Source organism: Saccopteryx leptura, chromosome 3 (genome assembly GCF_036850995.1).
Source record: "Saccopteryx leptura isolate mSacLep1 chromosome 3, mSacLep1_pri_phased_curated, whole genome shotgun sequence".
In the NCBI taxonomy this organism is placed as follows: Eukaryota; Metazoa; Chordata; class Mammalia; order Chiroptera; family Emballonuridae; genus Saccopteryx; species Saccopteryx leptura.
The window spans coordinates 95,910,088-95,935,438 of record NC_089505.1 but is presented as its reverse complement, the minus strand read 5'-3'; the positions used below and the strand labels follow the sequence as shown (position 1 = coordinate 95,935,438).

General features: G+C 52.0%; 1 protein-coding gene across 1 annotated transcript in view; it reads right to left on the bottom strand.

Moving 5' to 3' along the window:
• Positions 1 to 1,239: 1,239 nt before the first annotated feature.
• The window catches only part of IGSF21 (immunoglobin superfamily member 21), a 244,573-nt gene continuing 220,461 nt past the window's right edge, over positions 1,240 to 25,351 (bottom strand). The window contains exons 5-10 of the mRNA XM_066372031.1: positions 15,355 to 15,470; positions 12,385 to 12,859; positions 3,111 to 3,196; positions 2,510 to 2,702; positions 2,229 to 2,267; positions 1,240 to 1,472 (exon numbers count right to left, since the gene is read on the bottom strand). Coding sequence (XP_066228128.1) covers positions 1,399 to 1,472; positions 2,229 to 2,267; positions 2,510 to 2,702; positions 3,111 to 3,196; positions 12,385 to 12,859; positions 15,355 to 15,470 — 983 coding nt within the window. The 3' untranslated portion in view covers positions 1,240 to 1,398. The remainder of the gene's footprint in view (positions 1,473 to 2,228; positions 2,268 to 2,509; positions 2,703 to 3,110; positions 3,197 to 12,384; positions 12,860 to 15,354; positions 15,471 to 25,351) is intronic.

The following is a 25,351-nucleotide window of genomic DNA, read 5'->3' as shown; positions in this document are numbered from 1 at the left end:
GTTCCCTCCTGGGGCCTTCCCTCCTCCCTCTAACAAGGCCCACTGTGATGACATTGGGCTCACCTGAATACTCCAGCACAATGTCCCCATCTCAAAATCCTTAAATTAACCACATCAGCAAAATCGATTTTGCCACGTAAAGTAACATGTTTCCAGGCGCTGGGTGTTAAGACATGAATAGCTTTGGCAGGGGGCATTAGTATGCCCACTGAAGTGATTTTGCAGCCTTCTTTTTTGCTTGCCCTGGAAAAGATTCCAGAAGGCACATGTTTCAGCTGGTATAGTCACAAGGTGAAAGAGGACTGTCCAATCTGCCTTGGGCTTTTCATAGCCTCAAATAACTTTACATTGTGTTAATGTGGCAAGGCTCTGGGGCTGATGTGTTCCTGTAGCATATAGCCCAGCCCACCCAGACGTTAATGCAGTGTGCCATGGGCTCTCCTTGGTGACTCTTAAGGCTTGGCCACAGCTGAGAGAGACCAACCCCATCCCTCATAATGACCCATTCTTTCCCTCAGAGCTAATAACTGAATGGTACAGGGAATCTTATAGTGGTTGAGCAGAAATTTCGGGAACCTCTACCCTTGACTTACATGTGTGCTTGACTAATGTTGGCCTTGGCCATGTGACTTCCTTTGGCTAAGGAAGTGTTCATGGACATGACAGAACGATGCCTTAATGGTGGGTGCATAGTTTGGGTTTCTTTTCTTTTTTTTTCTCCGGCTTTGGTGATTCACCATTAGAGGATCAAATGTCAGGTAGTCAGATAACCACTGCCCTCTTAGCCTGAGCCCCAGAGCCAATACCTGTGGAGGAGACCTGAGCCCAACCCACAGCCTGAAGTCTAGCCCAGGCGACTTGTTCCCTGAAGCAAGGCTGCCCACCATGCCCAGACTGGGTTAGCTTTACCACTTCATCCTGAACAGGAACATAATCATAAATGCTTGTCGTTGTAGGCCACTCAGACGTAGGCTGGTTTGTTATGCAGCATCGTTGTGACAACTACTGACTATTGCACTTGGCCCTGAGGAACCTGAGAGTCTCTGGCCACTTTGTATGCCTGGCTGTTAGGATTTGGGTGAGACAATGAGCTGCACCTCCACCCCTCACCCAGAGAGGAGCATGTCTTCCATCTCCTTCGTCACCTCCCCCTGTCCCAGTGCCCATCCCAATGCTGGGTGCCAGAGGACTCCCAGTCTGCCGCAGAACAAATGAAGAATACGGAACCACAGACCCAAGTGGGGAAAATCGTTCTGTTTGTTTTAATTAAACCGACCGAAGAAGCCAAGACACAGACAGAGGAGACTAAGAACAAGACTGGAAATAGTTTAGAAAAGAAATGAAAAGCGATCGCGGAGATGTCAGTGCCGGGTGGAGAGGCGGGAGCCGGGGCCGTCCTCACGTCAGCTCCAGGACCACTGTCAGGGCGAGCACCAAGGTGAGCTGGACACCAGCGGGGCCGGAAGTGGAACCTGTGCGGGGCAGCAGGGGGCAGGGTCAGGGCCTGTAGACCCGCTACGTCGCTTTGTGATGGGCTCGGCGGGGTGTGGAGCCTGGGAACAGCAGAGCTTCAAAGGTCCCAACAAAGAGCCTGGACTTCAGCATCAGGATGCACTGGGTTCAAATCCCAGCTCTGCTTCCTGTCCCACCTGTGTGTGACCCCTTCTTTTCCCTGGGCCCGCTGGTCTGAGATCAAGCTCACTGGTGGCCATGAGGACCCTCTAATAGGAACTAGGAGTTGGGGCCTCCATTGTGAACTGTGAGATGGGCCCAGTCTGGGAACAGAGGGGCTGGTGGGCCTGGGAGTGGTTTCTGGGTCCCTAGGGGTGGTGTCCAGGTCGGGGGAAGCCTGCGGGCCTTAGCAGAGCCTCATCTGTGCTCCCAACTGCCCTATGGAGTGGTCCAGGGCCCAGAACACAACCCCTGGTCAATGCTGGACACACCTCCTTGGGGCCGGGGCAGCTGAGCTCTCTGAGGTAAACACATTAGAGTTGCTGTGGAGGGTGTTGGGGACACACTTAGTCCCTGGAAATCCCTGCCACTGCTTTGGGGTGCTGTGACCCGTTTATTGTCTCAGTGCCCACTCCTGACCACACTGACCCAGACTCAACGAACTCGCGGACAACCTCTAGGGGCAAGGTGAGCCAACGGGAGGTTTGGGGACCTGAGCTTCCTGGAGCCTTGAAAACCACGCTTTTAAGCAGGAGGCTCTGAGACTGGAGACTTACCGTTGGAGTCCTCCATTCCTCTGGGAATATTTGGGTTTTCTGTGGGAAGGAACAGAAAGAGAATCAGAGGGCGATGGCTTCCGAGGTGGTCTGGGAGCACCCCTCTATCCTGCGCCTGCTGTGCGGTATCACACATACTGCTCAGTGCAGACACACTGCCCCTGTGGGGGAGGCACATTTAGATGACCTAGGCCCTTTCTGCTTCCTCCCCCTGGGGACAGTGTCAGCTAGGGCCCATCCCTGGGTGGTCCGCCCGATCGCCAGTCGGGGGCACCGCATACCGAACACGATGAGCCGGGTGTGTGTGTCGGTGGAGCCCAGTGGGTTCTGGGCTGTGCAGCGGTACATGGAGCCGTTGAGCTCGGCGGGAACCCGCTCCAACACCAGCTCCTTCCCGTCGAACTCGGCGCTACCGTCCAGGAGGCGGCTGCCGACCCGCGTCCACGTGAACATGGGCTCCGGGAAGACTTCGTTCTGTTGGCCAGAGCAGGGGACAGCCTGGTCACAAGAGGACCCATCCTGCCAGAGCAGGAAGGGGTCCGAGCCATGGCCTGGCCGGTTCTGGCAACACATTCTCATCTGCTGGGTGAGGAGGGGCCGCCTGGAACGCCAGGCAGAAGAGGACCCTGGGCCTGGAAAGAATGTCAAGTCCCTGAGCTCTGTCTGCTCCCGAGTTCTGGGCGGGTAAGCGGAAATGCAGGCACCTCTCGCCACTCCTCAACGAAACCAGTTTTGCCTTCACACAGATGAGCAGGCTGAGACCCACCGGTTGGACTGGAGGTCAAGGGGAGGGGCTTGGAGCATGCCGCCAGGAATGCTAGTGCCCAGCTGGTGCCCCTCCCACCTCCCACCACCTTCCCAGATGCTCAGAGAGAGGCAGACCTGAAATCCATGGACCAGAATCCTCACTGTGTCCCCGACCCGGGCTCTGCTGGGCGTCATCATGATTTTGGGTCCTTTGGGGGCAACTGTAGGGAGAGGAAGGGCCAGGTCACAGAGACGCATGTATGTGTGGGGGAGGGGATACGGGGCAAGGAAAGGAATAGAGGGGCAGGGGAAATGGAAGAGAAGGGTCCAGTCCAGTTCTAGTCTAGTTCTGGGTGTTCATTCATTCATTCATTCATTCATTCCAGCCCGCCTGCCTGCGTTCATTCACACACCTTCCCCGAGCCCCTGCAATGAGTCAGACCCTGGCTGGGACCTGGGGAGTCAACGGTGCACAGAACATGGTCTCTGCCCTGGGTAGGCAAGGTGTGGGGGAGTCATTTATTTCCCTCAGGTCTCTATCCTCCCTGCCTCTCTTTCTTTTTTTTTTTTTTTTTTTTAAATTTTTTTTATTTTATTTTATTATTTATTCATTTTAGAGAGGAGAGAGAGGGAGACAGAGAGAGAGAGAGGAGAGAGAGACAGGGGGAGGAGCTGGAAGCATCAACTCCCATATGTGCCTTGACCAGGAAAGCCCAGGGTTTCAAACTGGCGACCTCAGCATTTCCAGGTCGATGCTTTACCCACTGCGCCACCACAGGTCAGGCCCTCTCTTTCTTATGTCCTTGCACTCCTTTTCCAAAGCCCCCTTACATCTCTAGCTTGGAGACAAGATGCCCAAGGGCATTGCTATCCTGTGAACAGACAATATCAGGATGGACGAGCCACTGGGATCACTAGGTCCATCCCCAGTTTTCAGATTGGGAAAACGAAGCCCATGGGTAACACAGAGGTCAGCACTGAGCCAACTTTCCATGTTTCCTGACTTTCAGGCCAGGACTCCTTCCCCCAGATTCATTCATTCATTCATTCATTCATTCACTCATCGATTCTTTCAACAAGGAATGAGTGAGCCAGCCACGTGCCATGCCTCGGGGCAGGGCAGGGGACACAGTGTTGAACAAGACCAAGTGCCTGTGGACCCGAGCTGACAATTTAATCGGGGAGACATTTGATATGCACACAAGTACACAGACAAGAAACTATCAAGGGGCGTGGCGTTATGCACAGAATCAGACCAGGGGTGAGTAGTGGTCAGTGCCTCCTCCAAGGAGGTGACATTTCAGCAGAGATGGGAGGCTCACGGGGAGGGTTCCTGGCGGAGGGAACAGCCAGGGCATGCATGACACTGAGGCAGAGGGTTGGCCGGTAATGAGGCTGGGAGCTGGGACAGATTCTGCAGCGCTTCCTGGGCTGGAGGAAGGCCTTAGGGTTTTTTGATCACAGTACCATGCTCTGTGTCACTCTGTGTGAACAACTTCCAGGGATGGCAGAGAAGAAAACTCTGTCCCCAGGTCCTGGGGCTGGCCTGAGCCCTCCCCTGTCTGCCCTTGCCTGCTCCCCTAGCCTCTAATTCCCACTCAGACTCTCAGAGCAGAAACCAGAACAACTGGCTGATGTGGGTGGTCTCCCAGGTCATCCAAGTTCATTCTCTGAGAAGGAGACCAAAGGACTATTAATTAAATCACAAGCAAGACATCTGAAGTGCCACATGGAGTGGGGAGGGCTGGGCCCGCAGCGAGGGGGGAGGGTTGCCAAGGCGAGGTAGCAGCCAGGGAGGAATCCTGGCCTGGGGGACAGAGCAGAGTTCTGCTCTGTTCTGTGTGCCTTGGACGAGTCTCTTCCCCTGGCATTCCCTAAATGCCAAAGGGGAAGCATGGGAACAGCCAGTGCCTACCCTCCGCCCTGGATGTTAGGGTTATAGGGAGGTGAGGCACGAGGGCTGACATTTGTCGGAGGTGGACAGAGTGCCGGCACTGTGTTCTCACTGAACCTCTCGACCTTTTGGGGTTGTCCCCATAAGGGAACGAAAGCTTAGGGGGGCTCAAGTAGTGTTCCTGCCTTCTTTATTGACGATGAACGCTCCAGTTCTGTGTAGATGGGTCTGCAGGTGGGAAGCACTTCATGGGGCGCATGGGTTATTTTGTCTGCTAGTTTTGTCCCGCTGGGACGGCACTGTCCGGCTGCAGCCAGCAGAGGGCGCAGAAAGGCACACCTGCTCGGGAGAGGCATAAACCCTAGACACCTTTCCCCTTCCGGGTCAGATTCCTCACTGCCTTGTTTTCTGAAGGCTTTCTCTCCTTCCTTCCGGCTGGGGCCCCGGCATGCTGACCAAGGCCCCGACATTTATCAGGTGCCTAACGTGCACTAGACCCCGTCGTAGGACCACCACACCTATCCTGGTGCTTAGTGGCAGGTTATCATAAAGCCCGGCCATAAAATGCCCTAGAGAGGGCAGCGGCTCGCCCGAGGTCGCACAAGAAGGAAGTGGCAGAAACAAGCTTAATATCGTGTAGGTCCTCAGAGGGAAGCCAGGAGCCCAGAGGTGGAGTAGAAGGAGAACTGATACCTTCCCCCCACTGAGCAGCCAGACCCACCCCCTGCCAGCCCTCACACCTCAGCTGCCTGAGCTGCAGGCCTGGGGGCTCCTGTGTGGAGTTGACCCTCAGGGGCAGAGCAGGGCAGGGGGGGGGGGTCTGCTCTGCCTTCCATTCTCTAAGCTCCTCTTGGCAGCTGCTGACCCACAAGAGCCTCACAGCAGATGGCCCCTCTGCCCCCGCCCTCACTGCTGCATCAAGAGGTGGCTTGGGGAAGCCAGGCCAGCTGCTCGCCCCTGGCACTTCCTCCACCGCTGGGAAACCATTAGCAGCTGCTGGCCGTCAATGCCCGGCCCCCTGGTCTGCTCCGAGGACACACACTGAGAGGGCCTGAGGGAATGCTCTCAGTGCCCGGGCTCTCCCTCTTCCATGCTCTGGCTGCATGAGTCAATTCAACTTGTCAGGCCTCAGTTTTCCCACCTGAGAATGGGGAACATAGGCCACCCCCTTATTTGCAGAGTTGTTCTGAAATGACAGTGGGGGAGGAGATACGAGACAGTAATGTGGAAAGTAAAGGCGTGGGTGTCTACTCGGGAGGCTGTAAGAGATCCTGACATAAGCTGCCCTCCTTACCTCCCCTGAGTATTCTGCTGCAAGGACAGATCTGTGAAATCTCATGGAAAAGATTCTCTAGGCTTCCTCCCAGGAATTCTGGGTGGTCACTGACACCATCACTTACCCATGCACCCACTCATCCATCTATCCATCTATGCATTCATTCATTCATTCTATTCATACATCTATCATTCCACCAGATCATCTCATCCCTCCATCCATCATCCATCCATCCATCCATCCATCCATCCATCCATCCATCCATCCATCCATCCATCCAGCATCCATCCACACATCTACATCTGCCTATAAACCTACCAATCCACTTACCAATCCACTCATTCATCGGCTCTGCCCACCTAGTTCTCTACTGTACACCTAATCCGTGTCAGTCATTACGCAGGGCAATGTTGAGGATACAACGATGAATGATCACAGTAGGTTATATTTAGTGAGCACTCATTCTGTTACGGTGCTAGGCACTTCCGACACACTGCCTTATTTCATCTTTACAACAACCCAGAAAAGTAGTCATTAATTGTTATTAAAACAAATGTTAGTTAAGTAATCTGCTAGGGATTGTTCTGAGTCCTGTACCATGTGAACATGGCAGCTACAGATCCTGCCCATATGGAACCTAAATCCCAGTGGGGGAATCTGAGAAATAAGGAGATAAATAATATACGTGTAGATGGAAATGAATACGGTGCCAAGGAGCAAAGCAAGGCAAGGAGTGGATGGGGCCAGGATGAAGGGGCTGTTTGAGATAGGGTAGATTTGAATAGAAGATTTGAACAGAGACCTGAATGAAAGAGGGACTAAGAATTATCGGGGTAAGATTATTCTAGGCAGAAAGAAAAGTCAGTGCAGGCCCCAAGGTGGACTTGAGCTGGGCATATTCAAGGAAGAATAAGGCGGACCCTGGGGCTGGAGCAGATGGAGCAGAGGGGAGTGGCAGACCAGCACCACTGGGATCTGGCTTTAACTGTGGTGGCAGCCGCACAGGCAACTGCACTGTTCTTAAGTAGACAATTTCATGAATCTTAATAACTGGGAATGCCTGTGTAACTACCATCCTAATCAAAATCTAGAGCATTCCTCTCCCTCCAGAAGGTTCACTTATGCCTCCTTTCAATTTCCACTCTCCATGGGTGAACATTGTTTTGATTTACGTCACCAGAGATTTGCTTTATGTTCTAGAAGTTCATATAAATGCAATCACGCAGTATGCACTCTTTGCTGTCTTGGCTTTTTTTCGCTCAGTCTGTTTTGAGTTTCTTCCCCATTGTCGCATGTCTCAGGAGTTCATTCGCTTATACTGATCAGAAGTAGTTAGTTCACTGTATGAATATGCCACAGTTTTTTCATCCATTTTCCTAATGAGGAACACTTGCATTTCTCACAGTTTTTGTTGCCGTTGTTATGAATAAAGCTGATGTGAACATTCATGTCCGAATCTTTGTGGATGTGTGCTTTCACTTCTCTTGGGTTGAAACTTAGGATTGAGAAGAGTGGACCATAAAGTAGGAGTATATTTATTTACCTTTGTAAGAAACCACCAGTTTTCTAAGTAGGAGTACTGTTTTATACTCCCACCAGCAAGGTCCGAGGGATCTGATTGTTCTACATTTGCGCTAACATTTACTATTGTCAGTCTCCTCTATTTTAGCCATTCTAGTGGTTGTGAAATGATAACTCACTGGGGTTTTCTTCTTCATTTCCCTGCTGAATAATAAATAATGTTATGCACCTTTCTATATACTTATTGGCAAGCTGGAGATCATCTTTTTAAAAAATAATTGAGTCTCCATTAATCTGTAGTACTTTTTTATATATATTCTGGCTACAGATCCTTTGTCATATATCTCTACTTACAGAATTTTCTCTTTGTCTATAGTTTGTCTTTTCATTTTCTTAAAATTATCTTCTGAACAGAAGACTGGGATTTTGATTATGTCCAATTCACTAATTTTAAAGTTGTCATTTAGTGCTGGTTGTGACCTCTTTATGAAATCCTTGCCTACCTCAATATTACAAAGGTATATTTCTATGTTTTGTTCTGGAAGCTTTCTGGTGTTGGGTTTTACATTTAGGTCTCTGATTCATCTCAAATTAATTTTGTGTATATGCGAGATAAGGGTCCAGGTCCATTTTCTCATGCCTCTTCAGTTGTTCCAGGGCCATATTTTTTTTTAATTGAGAGGAGGAGAGACAGTGAGACAGACTCTTGCATGTGCCCTGATTGGGACCCCCCACTCGGCAACCCTGTCTTGGGCTGATGCTCTAATCAACCAAGTTATCCTTAGTGCCCGAGGCTGATGCTCAAATCAATCGAGGAGGGGAGGGAGAGATAGTGGAGAGGGAAGGGAAGAGAAGCAGATGGTCACTTCTCTTGTGTTCCCTGACCGGAAATCGAACCCGGGGTGTCCATATGCTGGGCCAATGCTCTATCCACTAAACCAGTCAGCCAGGGTCAGGGTCATTTGTTAAAAAAGATTCTTCTACCCCCACTAAACAGCCTGGGGTCCTTTGTCAAAAATCAACTGAGTGTATATATGAGGATCTATTTCTGGACTCTATTCTGTTCCATCAACCTATTTGTCTACCTTTAGAGAGTTTGGGGTGGGTGTGTATGTGGTTCATGATCGGATTTATAGTTTAAATGGATCAATCAGGGTGAAGAATAGAGGAGGGCACACAGGGAAGCAGGAAGTTCAGTTTGGGGGCTACTGTTATAATCTAGGTATGAGCTGATGGTGCCTTGGTTGGGGGGTCAGAGAGGAAGCCATGAGATGAGGCAGATATAGAGCATCTTCTGGCTGAGTTGCCAAGGCTCGGTGATGGCTTGGATGTGGGATATGAGGAAGAAAGGAAAAAGTGGGTGACCTCAGAGTGCTGGCTCAGCTGTTCAGTGGGGAGAATGTAGTTACCATTGACTGAGATAGCGGTTCTGGGACCCACATAGTCACTCGTCGTCTTGGGGGAGAGGTAGCATCTGAGTAGGGGATAGCACCCCTGGCAAAGGGGACAACGGGAGCAAAGGGCCATCACAGGGAGACATGCCCTGACTCCCGCTAGCCTGACCTTAAAGCCCTTATCAGATGATTAGACTCTGTGCCCAAGGTCATCTCCTCCATCCCACTGTCTCCCTCTCATGCTGCTATGCAGGTTGCCTGGTTGTATGAGGTGTATACTCTCACTCAGGACCCTCGGGCTCACACGGCTCTCCACTGGCCCTCACCGCAGTCCCGCCAGGCAGACTGTAGAACACGGTGTTTATTAACGTGGGCTCTGAGGTTAGACAGACCTGGCTGGGTGACCTATGGAGAGTTACTCTAAGCCCGGGTCCCCTCATTTATGAAACGGAAATAATGGTCGCATGTTTCACTTCATCATAGCCTCACTGCCCACATGCAAGGAGATATTGTAGGGAAAGCGTCTTCTGCAGAGCCCAGCTCCTACCATGTGCTCCAAACATTTATGAGGTTACTATTGCCACCCTCCCCCCCATTCAACAGGTCAGAAAACTGAGGCTCAGAGACCGAAGAGGACTGAGATCTCACCAGCTGCCAGCAGCCGAGGCAGGACTGGGAGCAGCCCAGGGTGGCTTTGCTCCCCCACCCAGTTTGGCCTCTTCACCTTGATGGTCCTGCTATGTCCCCCTCTTCTCCCTCCCCTGCTGTATATACACATGTCCTGCTGGCTTGGGGTGGGGGGTGAAAAGGAGTGAACCAGGCCATTGCCTGCCTTTGAATCCTCTCCCACTTACTTTCACCAACTTATTTAACCTTCCTGGGGCTCAGTTACCTCATCTGTGATATGGGATAATAATAGTGCCTCATTGAGTTTTCATGAGGCTTACTAATTGGGTAATTGGGTTACTGATTGGGTTAATATGAGATGAGCAAAAGTCTTTGGTCTCTATAGCAAGTGTTCAGGAAATGTTAGCCCTAATTATTGCTTTCTATCTGGGCAAGTGGTCTGTGGGAATCAAAGGGCCATTTAATGAGTCTTAAGGAAGCTAACCCCATAGCTAGCCAAGGATGTCTTCTCTAGGGCTGGTGTGTTCGGTGGTTGGCATTGTGGGAAGTGAAGAAGGCACCAGTAGAGTTCTGCTACTTACAAGACACAGGGACTCTACCAACCTGAGCCTCAGTTTTTCTCCTCCATACAATGGGACTATATGGTAAATTTCTACTTGTGAAGAATAAAGGAGATAACCCTGCAAATGTTCCTGTCACACAGCACATGCTATGTGTACATAAAATTCTTTCCCTGGGTATTTGGTGTAGAGTTGGTTCTGAGTTTTCTGGTGGACCAGCTGAAAAGCAGAGAAACCCTTCGAGCCCCTTGACATAGGTGCAGTCCCAACCCTCATCAGTCATTGCTCTGTCTTCGGTCACAAGGGACCCAGGCTAGGAGCTGAAGATGGCTCCATGCAGTCCCACCACCGCAGGAGAGGTAGAGGACAAGCCCAGGCATCGTGGGCTCCAGGAAGAGCTTCCGAGTGCTGCCGGTCAAGGTTCAAAGGGCTTTAAGCAGAGAGAACCAGTACAGGATCAGGGTGCTCATCCCCGCCCCTGCCCTCAGGTCAGTATGAAAACTGGCTCAAGGGGTCTCTTGTATTTCTGGTAGAGAAGAATCCACAGGTCCCCTCTCCCTGCCTCAACTCCACTGGAAGGAGAGGTATAAGAGGGAGGAGTCAGATCTCAGGGAACTGCTCAGGGATACCCCGAGTTGGCGCTTTGTGGCAAGAGAAAGCAGGTTCTCAGGCTGAGCTGGTAGTGCCCACTTCCCACATTCCCACAGATGACAGGGTTGTCATTGTACTTAAAAGTCTAAGCCAGGGTGGCATCCTTCCATGTCCTTTGTGTTCCTGGCCCCAACCTGGCAAAGCTCCCTGACCCTGATCCAGCAGGCCTCCAACAGGCCCTGTCAATGGCCCTTACCTAGTAACTGTCCCCTGAACTCATGGGTCTTTCATTTCATACAGAAAATGTCTTTGTGACCTCCGATGTTTCCAACTGTGACAGAGAAAACCTTCCCTGACCTTTCTGTGACCTGACTCTGAAATTCTCCCTGAAAAGTCCCAACCAACTCTGTGTTCTTCACTCATCCAGAAAGCCTCCCTATGCTTTCCACATTCCTCTTTCAATCTTGAAAACCTCCCGTGTTTTCAAACACTGATCCATATTCCTTTTTTTTTTTAAGTGAGAGGAGGAGAAATAGTGAGACACACTCTCACATGAGCCCCAACTGAGATACACCTGGTAACCTCCATCTGGGGCTGATGTTTGAATCCACTAAGCTATTTTTAGAGCCTGAGGCTGATGCTTAGACCAACTGAACTATCATCAGTGCCCAGGGCCATAATGGAACCAATAGAGCCACTGGCTACAGGAAGGGAAGAGAGAGAAAAGGGGGAGAAAGAAGAGGAGAAAAGCAGATGGTCACGTACCTTGTGTGCCCTGACCAGGAATTGAATCTGGGATGTCCTATGCTGAGCTGATCATCTATCCACTAAGCAAACCAGCCAGGGTCACTGATGGCCCAAACTCCCATGACCGCTCATGCTCCTGACCCTACCCAGCAAACTCCCCTGGCCTCCCTGGAGTCTTCTATGTTCTCCTATCCAGCTCTGCAAACCTCCTTAAGAACCCAGATTCCGGCCCTGGCCGGTTGGCTCGGCGGTGGAGCGTCGGCCTGGCATGCGGGAGTCCCAGGTTAGATTCCCGGCCAGGGCACACAGGAGAGGCGCCCATCTGCTTCTCCACCCCTCCCCCTTCCTTCCTCTCTGTCTCTCTCTTCCCCTCCCGCAGCCGAGGCTCCATTGGAGCAGGGATGGCCCGGGCGCTAGGGTTGGCTCTGTGGCCTCTGCCTCGGGTGCTAGAGTGGCTCTGGATGTGGCGGAGTGACACCCCAGAGGGGCAGAGCGTTGCCCCCTGGTGGGCGTGCCGGGTGGATCCTGGTCGGGCGCATGTGGGAGTCTGTCTGACTGCCTCCCCATTTCCAGCTTCGGAAAAATGAAAAAAAAAAACCCCAAAAAACAAAAAACAAAAAAAACAAACAAAACAAAAAGAACCCAGATTCTGACCTCTGTGCCTGACCTTGACTCCAGTTTGGTCCATCTCCTCCCTATCTCCATGGTGGCCAGAGCCCAGGGAACCTATTCCAAAGGTTCCCACCCCCCGCCACCAGCTCTGCAGGGGGCCTGCAGAAGACCACCCACCAAGCCTTACCCAGCGTGACCTCTGCCTGCATGGGCATCGACAGGGCTGGGTGCTTGACCTCACAGCTGAAGAGGGCTTCATTGTCGATCTGCGGGTTGAGTGTCCAGGTGAGCAGGGCACGCACCTCCACGGTGCCGTCGCTGCCCGGGGTGTGGCTGTGGCGCAGGAAGTAGACAGGTTCGGAGCTGTGGACCCAGCGGGGGAACTCACGGCTCACCACCGTTTCTGGGATGTTCTCGGTGGTTGGCTGGAGGTGGATGCTGGGATCTGGGGTCAGGCCACGGGAGGGGCGCTCCGTGTAGGGACGCCCACCCCGGTTCTCAGTGTCCATCAGGGACAGTGACCTCTGCACCTTGGTGTCATCCAGGTCACGGTGCAGGAGGCTGCGGAAGGGCCTACTGTCCTGGAGGGGGCCAGAGCTCGCAACCAGCAGCTCTGACAGGGGCACCGCGTCGATCGGTTCCCCGTCTCTTTTGAAATAAACCTGAAATTACAAGGAGGGCATGAGAAAAGAGTTTGTGCCAATGACCTAGACCTCCCAGTGGGCTCTCAGAGGATATGGCTGCAGGAGGCCAGTCTCCCCAGAGCCTCCTCTTCCTGGTGGCCTTCCTGGTGGCCCTCCAGCACCCCAAGACTGAGTCAGCTCCGTTCCGTGAGGACACGCAGGCCCTGGTGGCACAGGCTGAGCCCCTCTCCACCACTTACCAGCTGGGGAGCCAATTTGGGCCCCAGTTGCCTTACTTGCACAAGGGAATAAGAGCAACTACTTCCTGGGGCTGTGGTATGCCTAAACACAGGGAGCAGAGAGAAGGGCCCTGGGCACAGCCTGGCAGCGCCTGGGCTCCAAGGGGTGGCCCCTGCATGAGAGAGAAGGTGGTGGGTAGAGGGGGGGGGATGAAGTGAGAAGTGAGATGCCAGAGAAGGAAGGGAGGATCTCCATGCAGCGTGCATGTGGCTGCTTTGAGGGTTTGGAGACAAGGCAGAAAGCAGGTGCGTGTGTGGGAGCGAGCTAGGTGCCGGGGAGGGGGCGGAAGCCAGCGTCTCCTCGCTTTCTCTGCTAGTGGGGAATTTAAGTTTTGAGAGGCGGCATTTAATTTAATTTGCTGTCTTTTTATTTTGGTACAGGCGCCCCGAGGCCTGTGGGGATTGGGTGTAGTTTTAATAAATCAGATAAATAAATAGATGGAAGACAGGGAGAGCAGAGGGCAGGAAGCAGCTCTCAGGTCGCGGGTGCAGGTGGGGGGAGGGAGGAGGACGCCGATGCCAGAGGAGAGGCGGGGGGGGGGGGGGCAGGGTAAATGAAATGTGCAGCGCGGGGAACCTGTCAGAGTTTATAGCTCCAACGAAGAATCTCTTATGCACATAATAGCCTGCTTTGGGTTTGTTCTCTCTTTCTCTTTTGAAAAGTGCCTTTAAAGCACATTTGTAATTTATATCAAAAGAATTCTTTCAAGTTCTGACCTTCTAGACAAACGTAAAGATGCCTGAAATGTGGGGAGATGAGGATCACACACACATATATATGAGAGAGATATATATGTCTTCTACTGTGTATATTTTAATATTTTATCACCATGGCAGAAGCAAGCAGGCTGAGGGAGGGGGTTTTCCCTAAACCTCCAGAGCTGTGAGGAAACTTTGGGCCCTTTGGAAAAGGAGTTCTTTGGGGGAAAAAAGATCAACTTGCTTGATTTTAGGGAGCCTTGACCTCCTTATGGGGTCCAAAGGGGGAAAGTTGGGGCCATGTCTGCCTCTCACCAATGCTGGCTTTGAAGATGCCCATTCATCTGTCTCCTTGAGAATACAGATGTGGTGGAGGGAAAGGCCTGTCTCTGAACACCTATTTACTGCCTCACCTGTGCTTCTGCACACCTGCCCCCTGCATGCACCTGGGCCTGTGTGCACCTGCCCACTGCCCTGTCTTGGATCTTTCTGCATCTGTTTACTACCTTGTCCTGGGTCCCCAGGTCACCCCACTGGACCATGTCAGTGAGACAGTCAGGGTCTGGAATGCCTAGTGTCTCCACCTTAAACTCTAACTCTACCTAGCCACTCCTCCCCGATCCTAGTGATGGAAGCACTGTCCCGGTCCAGTCCTACAGTGTTACACAATGTCAACCTTGGAAGGGCTCTGGGAGCGTGCAGCCCACAGGTCCCCAGGATGGCTCCATGGAACCCGAAGGACTCCACAGACTGCTTCAGGGATCGGTGCAGGCGATGTGCCCTTCTTCCACGTTTAACTTTTATATGTGGGGCTTCTGTGTATTGCATTCGGTCCTACTGCTATTTAAAAAGCTGAAAAACTTCCACACTGTCCAAGCCCTAGACGTCCTCACAGAAACGAGAAGCAGAGGGGAGATGCTCCCACTCACGGCGACTCAGTGTGTGTGGCGGGGCTTGGCTGGAACCCGGCTCCAGCCGCCGCTCTCACCTCTGCCCCCGCCTCTGAATCGGCTGTGACAATAACCCAGGCGCTGGGCAGAGAGACCTCAGCAGAGCAGTGAGGTTGGATGTTACAAGGAGCCGGCCAAAACAGGGATTCTTTCTCCTACCTTCCCTCCATCTTTCCTTCCTCCTTCCTCCCTCCACGTTGGACTTGAAGCTGGAGTCCCAGCTCTGTCATGAGTACTGTGGGTGACTCTGGAGATGTCCCTTCCCCGCCTCGGGGCCTCACGTGCCTGCATCCTGCTCCATAACTGGGGTAGGGGTGAGCACGATGCTGGGCTCCCCAAGGACCGTCCTGTGCAGGTTAGGACCCCAGGCTCCAGCAGAAGTGGGGGTTCTTGGTGCCTGGGCAGGTCAGCTGAGTGGGCAGGGTCAGACCCGGGCAGATGGGGCAGAGTTCACTTACGCAGATCACTCCCTCTCTCCTTCATTATGCAGCGTGGGGACCATGATGACACCTACGGCCGGACAGGCCACACAGGAGGGAGGTCCGGCAGGGACTGAGGCGGGACTGGGCGCCCCAGGGGTACTCACCGTGGGTGCGGGTTTCCCTCCGGACACGATGCAGACCAGCGTGAAGTTCTGGGCTTGGTAGCGGCTGAAGGGGGCTGGCGTGTCCGCAGCCACTACTTCGATGGAGGTAGGAGGAGCTACCCCAAAAGGGAAGCACAAAAAGATAAAAGGCTTAACTGGAAGATTCAGGAAAAACTCACTGCTCATCTAAGAGAGGTCAGGTCCCATACTGAGTGCGGGGCAGGGGTGGGGGCAAATGTTGCCCAACTCCAGAGGGAGCCGCTGTCCTTGCGCACAGTGAGAACGCTGTCCCCGCTGGGCGTACAGAGAGGGCCCTGCCTCGCGGGGCTCACAGCCCGCTGGGCGAGACGGCACGAATCAAGGCACCACGCAGTTAAGCTAAGTGCACCAGGTACCGAGAGGGCACAACAGAGTGTACAGGGGCCTTGCCCAAGCCTGAGGAAGGCCCACTGTGCTGTGACCCGAGGAAGTAGCATACGTGGGAGAAGTATGACAGGTGGCAGGAACCGCATGTGTGAAAGCCTGGGGGCAGGGGAGGGGAGGCGGGCCATGGTGGTGGCGACTCAAGGAGCCAGGGGAACGTGGTGCCTGGTGGGGGGGAGGTGGGCCATGGTGGTGGCGACTCAAGGAGCCAGGGGGATGCGGTGCCCGGTGGGGCTCGGGGGACGTGCAGGGCACAGAACAGGGCGGCTGATGGCAGCTCAGGTTCCTGCTGGCTCCTGAGAGCCCATCATGACATTTCCAAGAATTTTACGAACCGGTTGTTAAACTGCTGCTAGCTTGAAACGGGCCCGGTGGGTATCTATACACCATGGGGATCAGTCAGAGCTACAAATCAGGGCTTTTGGGCTTGTTTGTTCCCTCTCCTGCCCTGGCCCAAGAGAGTGGGTTTACTAAGCACACCACTGCTCCCGAGTTTTCCTTCTTTGTCCCGAGAGCAGTAGGGAGCCATTGAAAGCTTTACGCCAGAGCAGTGACATGATCTGAGCGCTGCATTTTGAAGAGGCTGGAAACAGAATTTGGGCTAGAGAGACAGATAACTTAGACCATGGCGAGGGCAGCAGAGAGAAGGAGAGGACACTGGGAGGCATTGGGGACCAGGAGGCTTCACCCTTTCCCTTTATTCCGGAAGCTGCCTTTCTGTGGTTGGTCCTGCTTCCTACCAGCTCACCTCCCAGCTCTCCTTCGCAGCTACCACTGGCTGGTTGGCCGCAGCCAGTGCTCCGGGTGCTGTGGGGTATGGGAACCGGCCCCTGTGGAGTCATTGGGCACTTCTGGGTCCAAGCCCCAGCTACGTTGCCACCACCTCCATGTCCCTGGGCTAGTTACCAAAAACCGTGTGGGCCTCAGTTCCCCAGTGTATGAAATGGGAACTGTAGTTGGCAGACATATTTGACAAATCGATAGAAAAGGTCTTAGCACGAGGCAGGAATATTCCCGCTCCTCGTGATCTCTTCTATTCTTTCTCCTTGTAATTTACAAACCCTTTGTTAATCAGCAGCACAAAAGCCAAAGTCTTATGACCTTTACTCGGGAAAGGCTATCAGTTCCGGCTTCTCCGGCCATGGGTCCTGAGCAGCGGGGAAAGCAGAGAAAATGAAAAGGCCTGGGTGGGCTTTTCCTTCCAGCAGGGGGTTCTTGCCCCAGTTAAGTTTAATTAAATTCGACAAACATTTCCCGACACCTACTAGGTGCGGGGCATTGAGCCAGGCGCTTGCAGTAGGCACCTGGTGGTGAAACAGACAGGGCGATGAGGAGCTCCGCTCAGCGCCTGGCGGGGGCGACAGCCGCCTGGCAACTCTATTTTAAGGTCTGGGGAAACGAAGCCAGGTACGAACCATTCATTCATTCATTCAGGAAGCCGCCACGTGCTGTCAGCAGGGGAAACAAACAGGAAACAGTTGCAGAACAATAGGTGGAGAATTGTAATCAAGTGTAAGATGGGATGAAACAGATGGTAAGTGGGGTAGGAATTCCGAGGGGGGAGAAATACACCACAACACTCCAATTACACAGAAATTGCAGATTCTACAAATCTAACTTTTCTAGAATGCGGCTGAAAGCTGGGATCCTGCAGCAAGAGCCAACAGTGGCTCACGCATCTGAGCCATTCTAAGCCCTCGCCCGCCGGCGTTAATTCATTTAATCCTCACTGTGAGTCCTGGAGGTGGGTTTATGGATTTTTATGGATTCCCATTTTACAGATGAGGAAACTTAAGGGGTGAAGCAACTTGCCTGGGTTGGCGGAGTTGGGATGTGAACCCACGTGCCCCAGGCCCAGAGCCTAAACTCTGTGACAGGAAGCTGTGTCGCCTGGATCTCTGGAAAGAAGGAAGGAGCTCATACCTTTTGGTACCTGGGCCCAAACTACACACTGTAGCCACCGGATATACACACTCACCTGGGACATCTCAACTTCCACAGATACTTTAAATCCAGGTCCCTTCAAAACTGTTCCTGTGGGTGGCTCTACTTGACTCGTTTGCCCCAAAGATTAAGGCCCACGCCAATTAGAGTTTGGCATAAAGCTCTGGCACGGCTCAGGGTGGCATATGTACCGGTGTAAGTACGCCCTCCAAGAATCCCGGAGGCTCAGCACTAGGCAGGGGGCACCTTCAAAATCACTCATTCATTCTCTCCTGCTTTCATTGAGCAAACAGGAAGCAGGCACCTAGACCCTTCCTTAGAGGATTGCTCTGAGATGAGATGATACTTACAAGACTCCTGGCACATAGTTAAGCCTGTGATAGAGTTTAGCAAGTTCAACTAATATTATTTGTGTCATGAATACAGGAAGGTAGTCCAGGACAATGGTTAAGAGTGTGGGCTCTAAACTCAACTATTCAGGGTTCAAAGACCAGCTGAACCACTTGACAGCTGTGTGACTCTGGGCATGTTATTTAACCTCTCTGAACCTCCAATTCCTTATCTGCAAAATGAAAATATAGGGTACCTGTGAGAAGTCAACAGGGTGGTACCTGACGGGGTTTGAAAAGTGCACCCGATATGTGTCAGCTGCATATCTTAGCAATATTATTTACTAACATTCTTCCTTTGAGGCTCCTTGCTACCGGCTGGGATAATAAAACCTGGTCTCTGTCCAGGCGCTCACAGTGTGATGGGGGGACCAGCAATGCCCTCCCTGGACTGACACTGCCTGGTTACAGTGATCACCTACCCCATGTGACTACTGAGCATTCAAAATGTGGCTTTTTCAAGTTCTGGTGTGCTGTAAGTATAAAATGCACACTACATTTTGAAGACAATTGTGATAAGAATGTCAACTATATTATTAATATTTCATATTGGTCACATGCTGAAATAACATGTGGGCTATATTGAACTTAATAAATATATTATCAAAATTAATTTCACCTTTAACAACTTTTCCCACTGTGGTTATTGGAAAACTTAAGAGTTACACACATGGCTTGCATCGCATTTCCAACACACAGCCCCGGATTAGACCCTCCACCTGCAGGTAAGCGAACTGGGGTCAGACAGAGGGAGCGAGCTGCCTATGGTCACACTGTAAGTCAATGGTGCAGACTGGCACCCAGGTTTTCCAAATGCAAGCCAAGGTCCTTGGCATAGCACGGGTGCTCCCCCCAACACACGCACACACACACGCACACGCACATGCACACACATCTGTGCGTGCACACATCCCCGTTCTGGCAATCTGCACCCAAGTCATGCATGCCACACACACAGACCCTGATTGGGAGCTGTGTTCCCGTCCCTCGTTATATTTCTGAGCAGGTGTTAGCAATATGTACAGTTAATCAAGCTCAGAAGACAGTAACAGATTTCAGTTGTATGGACGATGACACAGCAGAGCTGCTATCTCAGCACGGTCAGCCCGGGCTTCCCACACGCTCCCCTCAACACGGTCCTCAGTCGCCGTGTCCTAGAAGTCGCCGGGTCACTGCACCTCGCCTGGCACAGGGCCCCGAGTGCAGGCAGGCAGGGAACTGCTTACACCCGGGCATCCCTGGCTGCTTAAGGATGCTTCACCCCACATGTCACTATCACCCGCTCCCCTTCCCCCTAGCTTTTCCCTTCCTTTGGCTAAGAACAACACTCTCTCCTCCACAACCAACTCACTGCTTCGTAGGCTTGTCATCGACAGCTTTCCTTTACTCTTAGCCTTTCCAATGACCTTTCTCACCCTTATTTCCACCTCCATCCTCACCTCCATCCCTTCTCCTCCATATTTCATTCTCCACCTTCATCCTCACGCCTGTCCCCCTGGCCAATCCTATCCCCACTTCCGGTCTCTTCCCCACCACCTATCTCTAGCCCCACCCCAGCCTCAATCCTTATTTCTGTCTCCATCCCTTCTCCAACCCCAACCTCAACCCCATCTCCATCCCTTCCCTGTTACCGTCTCTGCCCAAGGTCAAAGTGAGCAGCCCCCTTATGCGCCCATCCTGAAACAGACCCCATGGGCCCAGGAGCAGTGTCCAGTCAAAGGCAGATGGCCAGCCGCAGGCATAGGCATAAAGACAAGCACAATGCCGAGTTCGAAGTCGGGCTCTGGGGCGAGCAGTATAAAGCAGTCACCTGGCTGTGATCTAGGTGCCAGAGACGGGCACAGAGTCATCAGCCGAGACCCCTGGCTCACTAATCTCTCCCCAGCTCTTCTGCGACAGTGTCCAACAGACCCACCACCAGTGCCTCATTCCTGTGGACTTTGAGACCGTGTCTTCAGAGATGTGTGTGCTAGAACAAGCTCTCCTGGGGGTGCGCACTGTGCACCTGAGAGGACCCTCCGCAGGGGAGAGACGCCAGGCCCACGTTATGTGGCTTGGAGAGAGAATAAATAGTAGTCATAGCGGCGGGAAGGACCCAGCGTGGGCAGAGCTTCAGGATTTGCCTACCACTACCGGGCGCATTCTCACACTGTGTAACCCCAGTCCTGGGCAGTAGGAAGAGCCCCCCCCCCCCTCCAGTCTACAAGTTCACCCTGACGGTCAAACAGAGGCCACTGCCATAAGCTCTCCTGCAAACAACCTCAAGTCAAGTCAGTGGACTTCCCAGTTTATTTTTGTCTTTGCCTCAAGCAAAGAGGCTTGCTGCTAGAAGTTTCTTTGATTTTTGTCTAGTAGCAGGGAAGGTAACATGGCTTTGCATCTGACACAGCTGCATGTCCCAGCTCATCTGCATCGGGTCTGGTTCACAGCCAATCAGGGGAGGCAGGAGTTGGTATTTTAGATTCCACAGTTCAGATCAACACAGTGAGGTGATGGTCTGGTGACCAGTTTTATGAAATTAACTCTGACATATTGCTCTGCCTTTCCCCTTTCTCGTGAAAGCAGAACTTTGTTCTGGTCGGCATGATTCACTCCGGAGATCATGCGGTATCTCTGCTCATCCCGTGGTCTTTACAATTTGGGAACACAAACCTATTCTTGTATGGATCCTGGCATTCTTGGAAAGAGAGGTCCGCCCCATGTCTGTGCATAACTGTATCTACTAGAGTTAAATTCTCTTCTCAACATGAGGTTCACCCCAACTCCCGCCGGGGTCCTGGCTCTTACAGGGTCACACCAAAGTTTCAGCTCAGGCTTTGCTACCGACTTCCCATGGGAATTTGGGTAAATCATTCGATCCCTCCATCAGGTGTCAGTCTTCTCAACTCTTAAATGGGTTCAATAAAACATACCCTGCCAAACTTTCAGCTTCCAGAATTTTTGAGAGGAGAAGCAATGAGAAACGGAACATAAGCCTTCTGTACGGACAGCAAAGTGCTGCACAGACAGAAAGGGATTATTTATGTATATTACCTCGCCAACTGCCCACACCCATCCTTTGGCTGAGCGGGACGTATAGGAGAGTTCCGTTCTCTCCTTTGAATGGCCATTGTCTGGAGGAAGGGGTAATCTGTCCTGATCCTTGGATACCACTTTATGGTGGTGCTTAGCACACTTCTGCTCTGAGAGTCATTCATCATGGGGTGGTAATCAATTAGATTTGGGGGAGGGGGAGGGAAGGGAAAAGACAAGTTCAAAATTATATTATTTGCAAAAATCCATTCTTTCCTCTCAGCATGCCTGCTCTATTGACTGCCTTCCTTTTCAATCAGCTTTTAGTCATTACACTATATTTCAAAAAAAGAAAAAAAGAAAACCGCCCTCTTAATATAAAAGTGTCCATGAATATAAATGTGCATCCATGTTCCTTATGTTAATTTCTTTCTTTTCCTTTCTTTTTTTTTTTTTTTTGTCCCACATCTCAGTTTTTCTTTCCCATCCTCTCTTCCAGTCTCTCTCTGCTTCTATCAGATACTGCTCAGAGGAGGATCTCTTCCAGGAAGCCCTCCCTGCTCCAGCCACATTGAGCTGCCCAAGCTTCCTTCTTCACCTGGCTCACCTGCCCTGCACATGCCAGTGCTTCTGCTAGTTAACTCTACCACATCCTTCAGAGTTGGCTTTAGGTGTTGCCACCTCCAGGCAGTCTCCCAGGACATTGCCAGACTTCATTAGGGCTTATGTTCTGGGTTCTGCTCCTGTCACACTCATCGATGCTTGTCTTTCTATCCTGGGTCCACATCCATTTCTCCACTAGACCGTGTGCTCCCTGGAGGCTAGAGCTTTGTCTTTTTTCAAACTAACTTCAGAGCTAGTACAGGCCCGCCACACCGGAATTCGATTTTAATTCCTATTTGCTTTCCCGCATCCTTCATTTTTCCTGGCACAGGCAGGTGTGTAGCCCGCTTGCGGAAGGCATTCCCCAAAACACTGAGATGCTGTGGGTCCTGCTCCCTATCAAGCCTTGTCTTGATCCTCCCCACATCACTATGCTTCAAACACACTGAGATTGGGGACGGGGGGTCCATGAACACGCTAAGGTTGTTTCAACCCCAGGGCCTTTGCATCTATCACTTCCTCTGCCTGAAATCCTTACTCAGCTTTTTGCATGGCTGGGTCCTATTCCTCTTTCAAGTGTCACCCTGCAATCTAAGCTCGGTCCCCCTGTTATTGTCTGTCACAGCACTTTGTCATTTCTTCCTGGAGCTCATCTTAATGGATGTATAATTGTGTCATGCATCGGTTTGCATCCTTGTCTCTTTCTCCGATATCCCGCACCAGAATGTAAGCACCACAAGGGCAGACACTCTTTTTGTCTATGGCTGAATCCCAAGTCCAGACACAAGAGTTGACTCAGTAAAGCTTTGTCAAGTGAATAAGCCATGAGTTGGGGGAGGATGGGGGATGACCCAAGGGACCTGCTCTCCAGTTCCTGCCTAATTTGGAAGGAGAGAAATCTCCAGCCCCACCCATGTCCCTTTCTCCGCAGAAGCAGGAGGCAGATCTCACTGTGGGAGTGGGACTCTAGCAAGAAAGAGAAAGAGAAAAAGCACAACTCTTTGGTTTATGGGAAGATTAAATATTGAACTGAGTAGTAACAGCAGCCAAGGGAAAAAAAAAACCTCTGACAAAGAGCCCCCAAATGGAGCCGCCATCAGTGACAGGAGAGATAAACGCAGCGGCGTCTGTGCTTATATGGGCTGCAGCGGGCCCTTTTATGTGGCAGCTGCTGAGCGGAGCCCACTGCTCCCTCCAACTTGAAAGCGGTGGGAAGCCTTGTGCTAATGCAAAGGCGAGGGTGGGGGATCTAGGGTCTAGGTCATTGCCGCTGTGGGTGGCCGCTGCCTGGGACCCTCTCTTCCAGGAGATGGGGGCCTTTCTGAGTGAAGCGGATGTCAGGAGAGACCGAGAGAACCAAGTGGCTGCAGGCATTATCCATCCGCCCGCCTCCCTCTCCACGGGGAGCTGGCTGCAAGCACCCACTCACCTGCCTCGTCCCTCCCCTGCCAGCTGTTGTGCTTTCGCAGTGGTGAAAGATAAAATTAACAACCCAACTGGAGGCTCTGGCTGACTGCTCTGGGGGAGCAGGGCGGGGGCTGGAGGGGGGGGGACAGCGTGCGAGCCGTGGAGTCTGTGAGGCTGGGCAGAGCGGGATGCTATTCCGTTACCGCTGCTGATGAAGAAATAATACCATGCACGCTCGCACGCTCGCACACACATATACACTTTTAAGGTGGCAGTGTGGAGGTCAGCACAGTTTCTGTGTTGGATCTGGGTTGGTGTTCTAATGCTATTTTGTAGACTAAGTCTTCAAGTGTGGTCTCTGATTGGCAGAATCAGCCTTTCCTGTGAGCTTGTTAGAAACGCAAATTCTTCTTCTTCCTTTTTTGAAAGAGAGAGAGAGAGAGAGAGAGAGAGACACGCAAGGAAAGAGAGACAGACAAGAACATGGAGCTTTTCCTGTATGTGCCTGACTGGGGATCGAACCGGCAACCTCTGAGCTTCCAGACGTAGCTCCAACCAACCGAGCTTCCAGCTAGAGCTAGAAATACAAATTCTTGAGCCCCATTCCAAACCTGCTGAATCAGAAACCCTTAAGATGGGGTAGGGTCCACCAGGAGATTCTAATGCAAGTTCATCGTGAGAGCCTTGACTTCTGTTAGCTGCATTCTGCTCACCTCTAAAATAGAAATAATAGCAAGTCCCCCTCCATGGTGGTGTTATGTGAACTAGGGACTTGGGCCATAGTAGGTGCTCAGTAAACAGTAGTGAAAATTATTACTGACTGGGAGCGCAAGGTGCAGGGAGGGCAAACCTCAGTGCACCTCTTCAGGCCTCAGCACAGGGGTCTCACGTAGAGCTCTCCTGAGATTCTCTGACTCCCTGTGTGCCACACCCTGCCCCCGCAGCTGGGCAACTTTCTGCTCATGCTTTGATCGGCTTCTTGTCAGTGTTCCCAGTTTTCTGATTGGCCTTCTAGGCTGCCAGTCCCGTATAGACCCACCCTGCATCTGGGGTTTGCTAGCTAGAGGCAGTCTGTCTGTGGACACCACGTGAGGCTCCCTCAACCCTTTCCATGCCATTGTAGTTTATGTAGCAATAGAGCAAATGTGTTCAGGCCCAGATAGGTGCCATTTCTGCAGAGATGAAATCTATGGGGTGTGACATGAATCCGTTTTAAACAGCAGCTAGTCTGGCTATTTGGGGGATGTTTTCAATGTATCCCAGAGGTATATATTACACACATGGGTGATTTTACCAGGTGTTATACTTGCAGTTTTATGAAAGAAGCCCCCGGAAGCCTGCAGAAGCCTGGGGAGACCCTAGCAAGCGGAGGAACATCAGGATCTGGCAAGTGGCAGTGGCACCCAACTCAAGTTCAGGCCCAGGGCTGCCTACATTCCCACCCTCCCCCCAGCAGTGGGCTGAAGCTTAAAGGTTTTAAGTGAACCATACTCCCCCCCCCTCTACCCCCATCCTGGAAAACTTCTGTCCCTTCCAGAAGAACTTTGTTCCCCTAAACACTGGGCCTTAGTGTTCTGGGGCTCAGAACAGGTCTTACCCCTGACTTTTCCTGCCCAGGGCCTGAGACATCTGGCCCCAAGGTCACTGCCCTTCTGTTCACAGACAGTGTGTCCCTTAGGCAGTTGCTAGCTTGCTGAGCCTCCCCCACAGTGTGCCTATCTCACGTGGGGTGCTTATGGGGACTGAAGTACATGGCAGGGGCCATTCCTGCCAACCTCACAGCAGAGCCCCCAGCGCCCAGCCCCAGCTCAGAGCCTCCCTTCCAGCAGATTTCCCAGAAGCCTCTGCAGCTGGAGTCTTTCCTGTCCTATCAGCATTTTAAGATTGATTTCCAAGTCAGAGGGCAAGTAAATCATTCTTGCCACTTAATTCTCATAAGCAATTTCCAGGGGAGACGAGAAGGGAGTGGAGGAGAGCAGCTGTGGAGAGAGGGCTTGTAGGGAAAGGGAAGTGTGCATTTTTTTTTCCTCCTCAACATTTTACAATGCAAAATTTACAACCTATCTAAAAGTTCAGATAATTGTATAGTGAGCACCCTTGTATCTGTCGTCCAGTTTCTATGATGAACATTTAAGTCTACTGGCTTTGTCGTACATCTGTTGGATTGCATCATTTTCAGGAGCTGGAGGAGGCAGAGCCAAGCTTCATTCCCAGTGGGA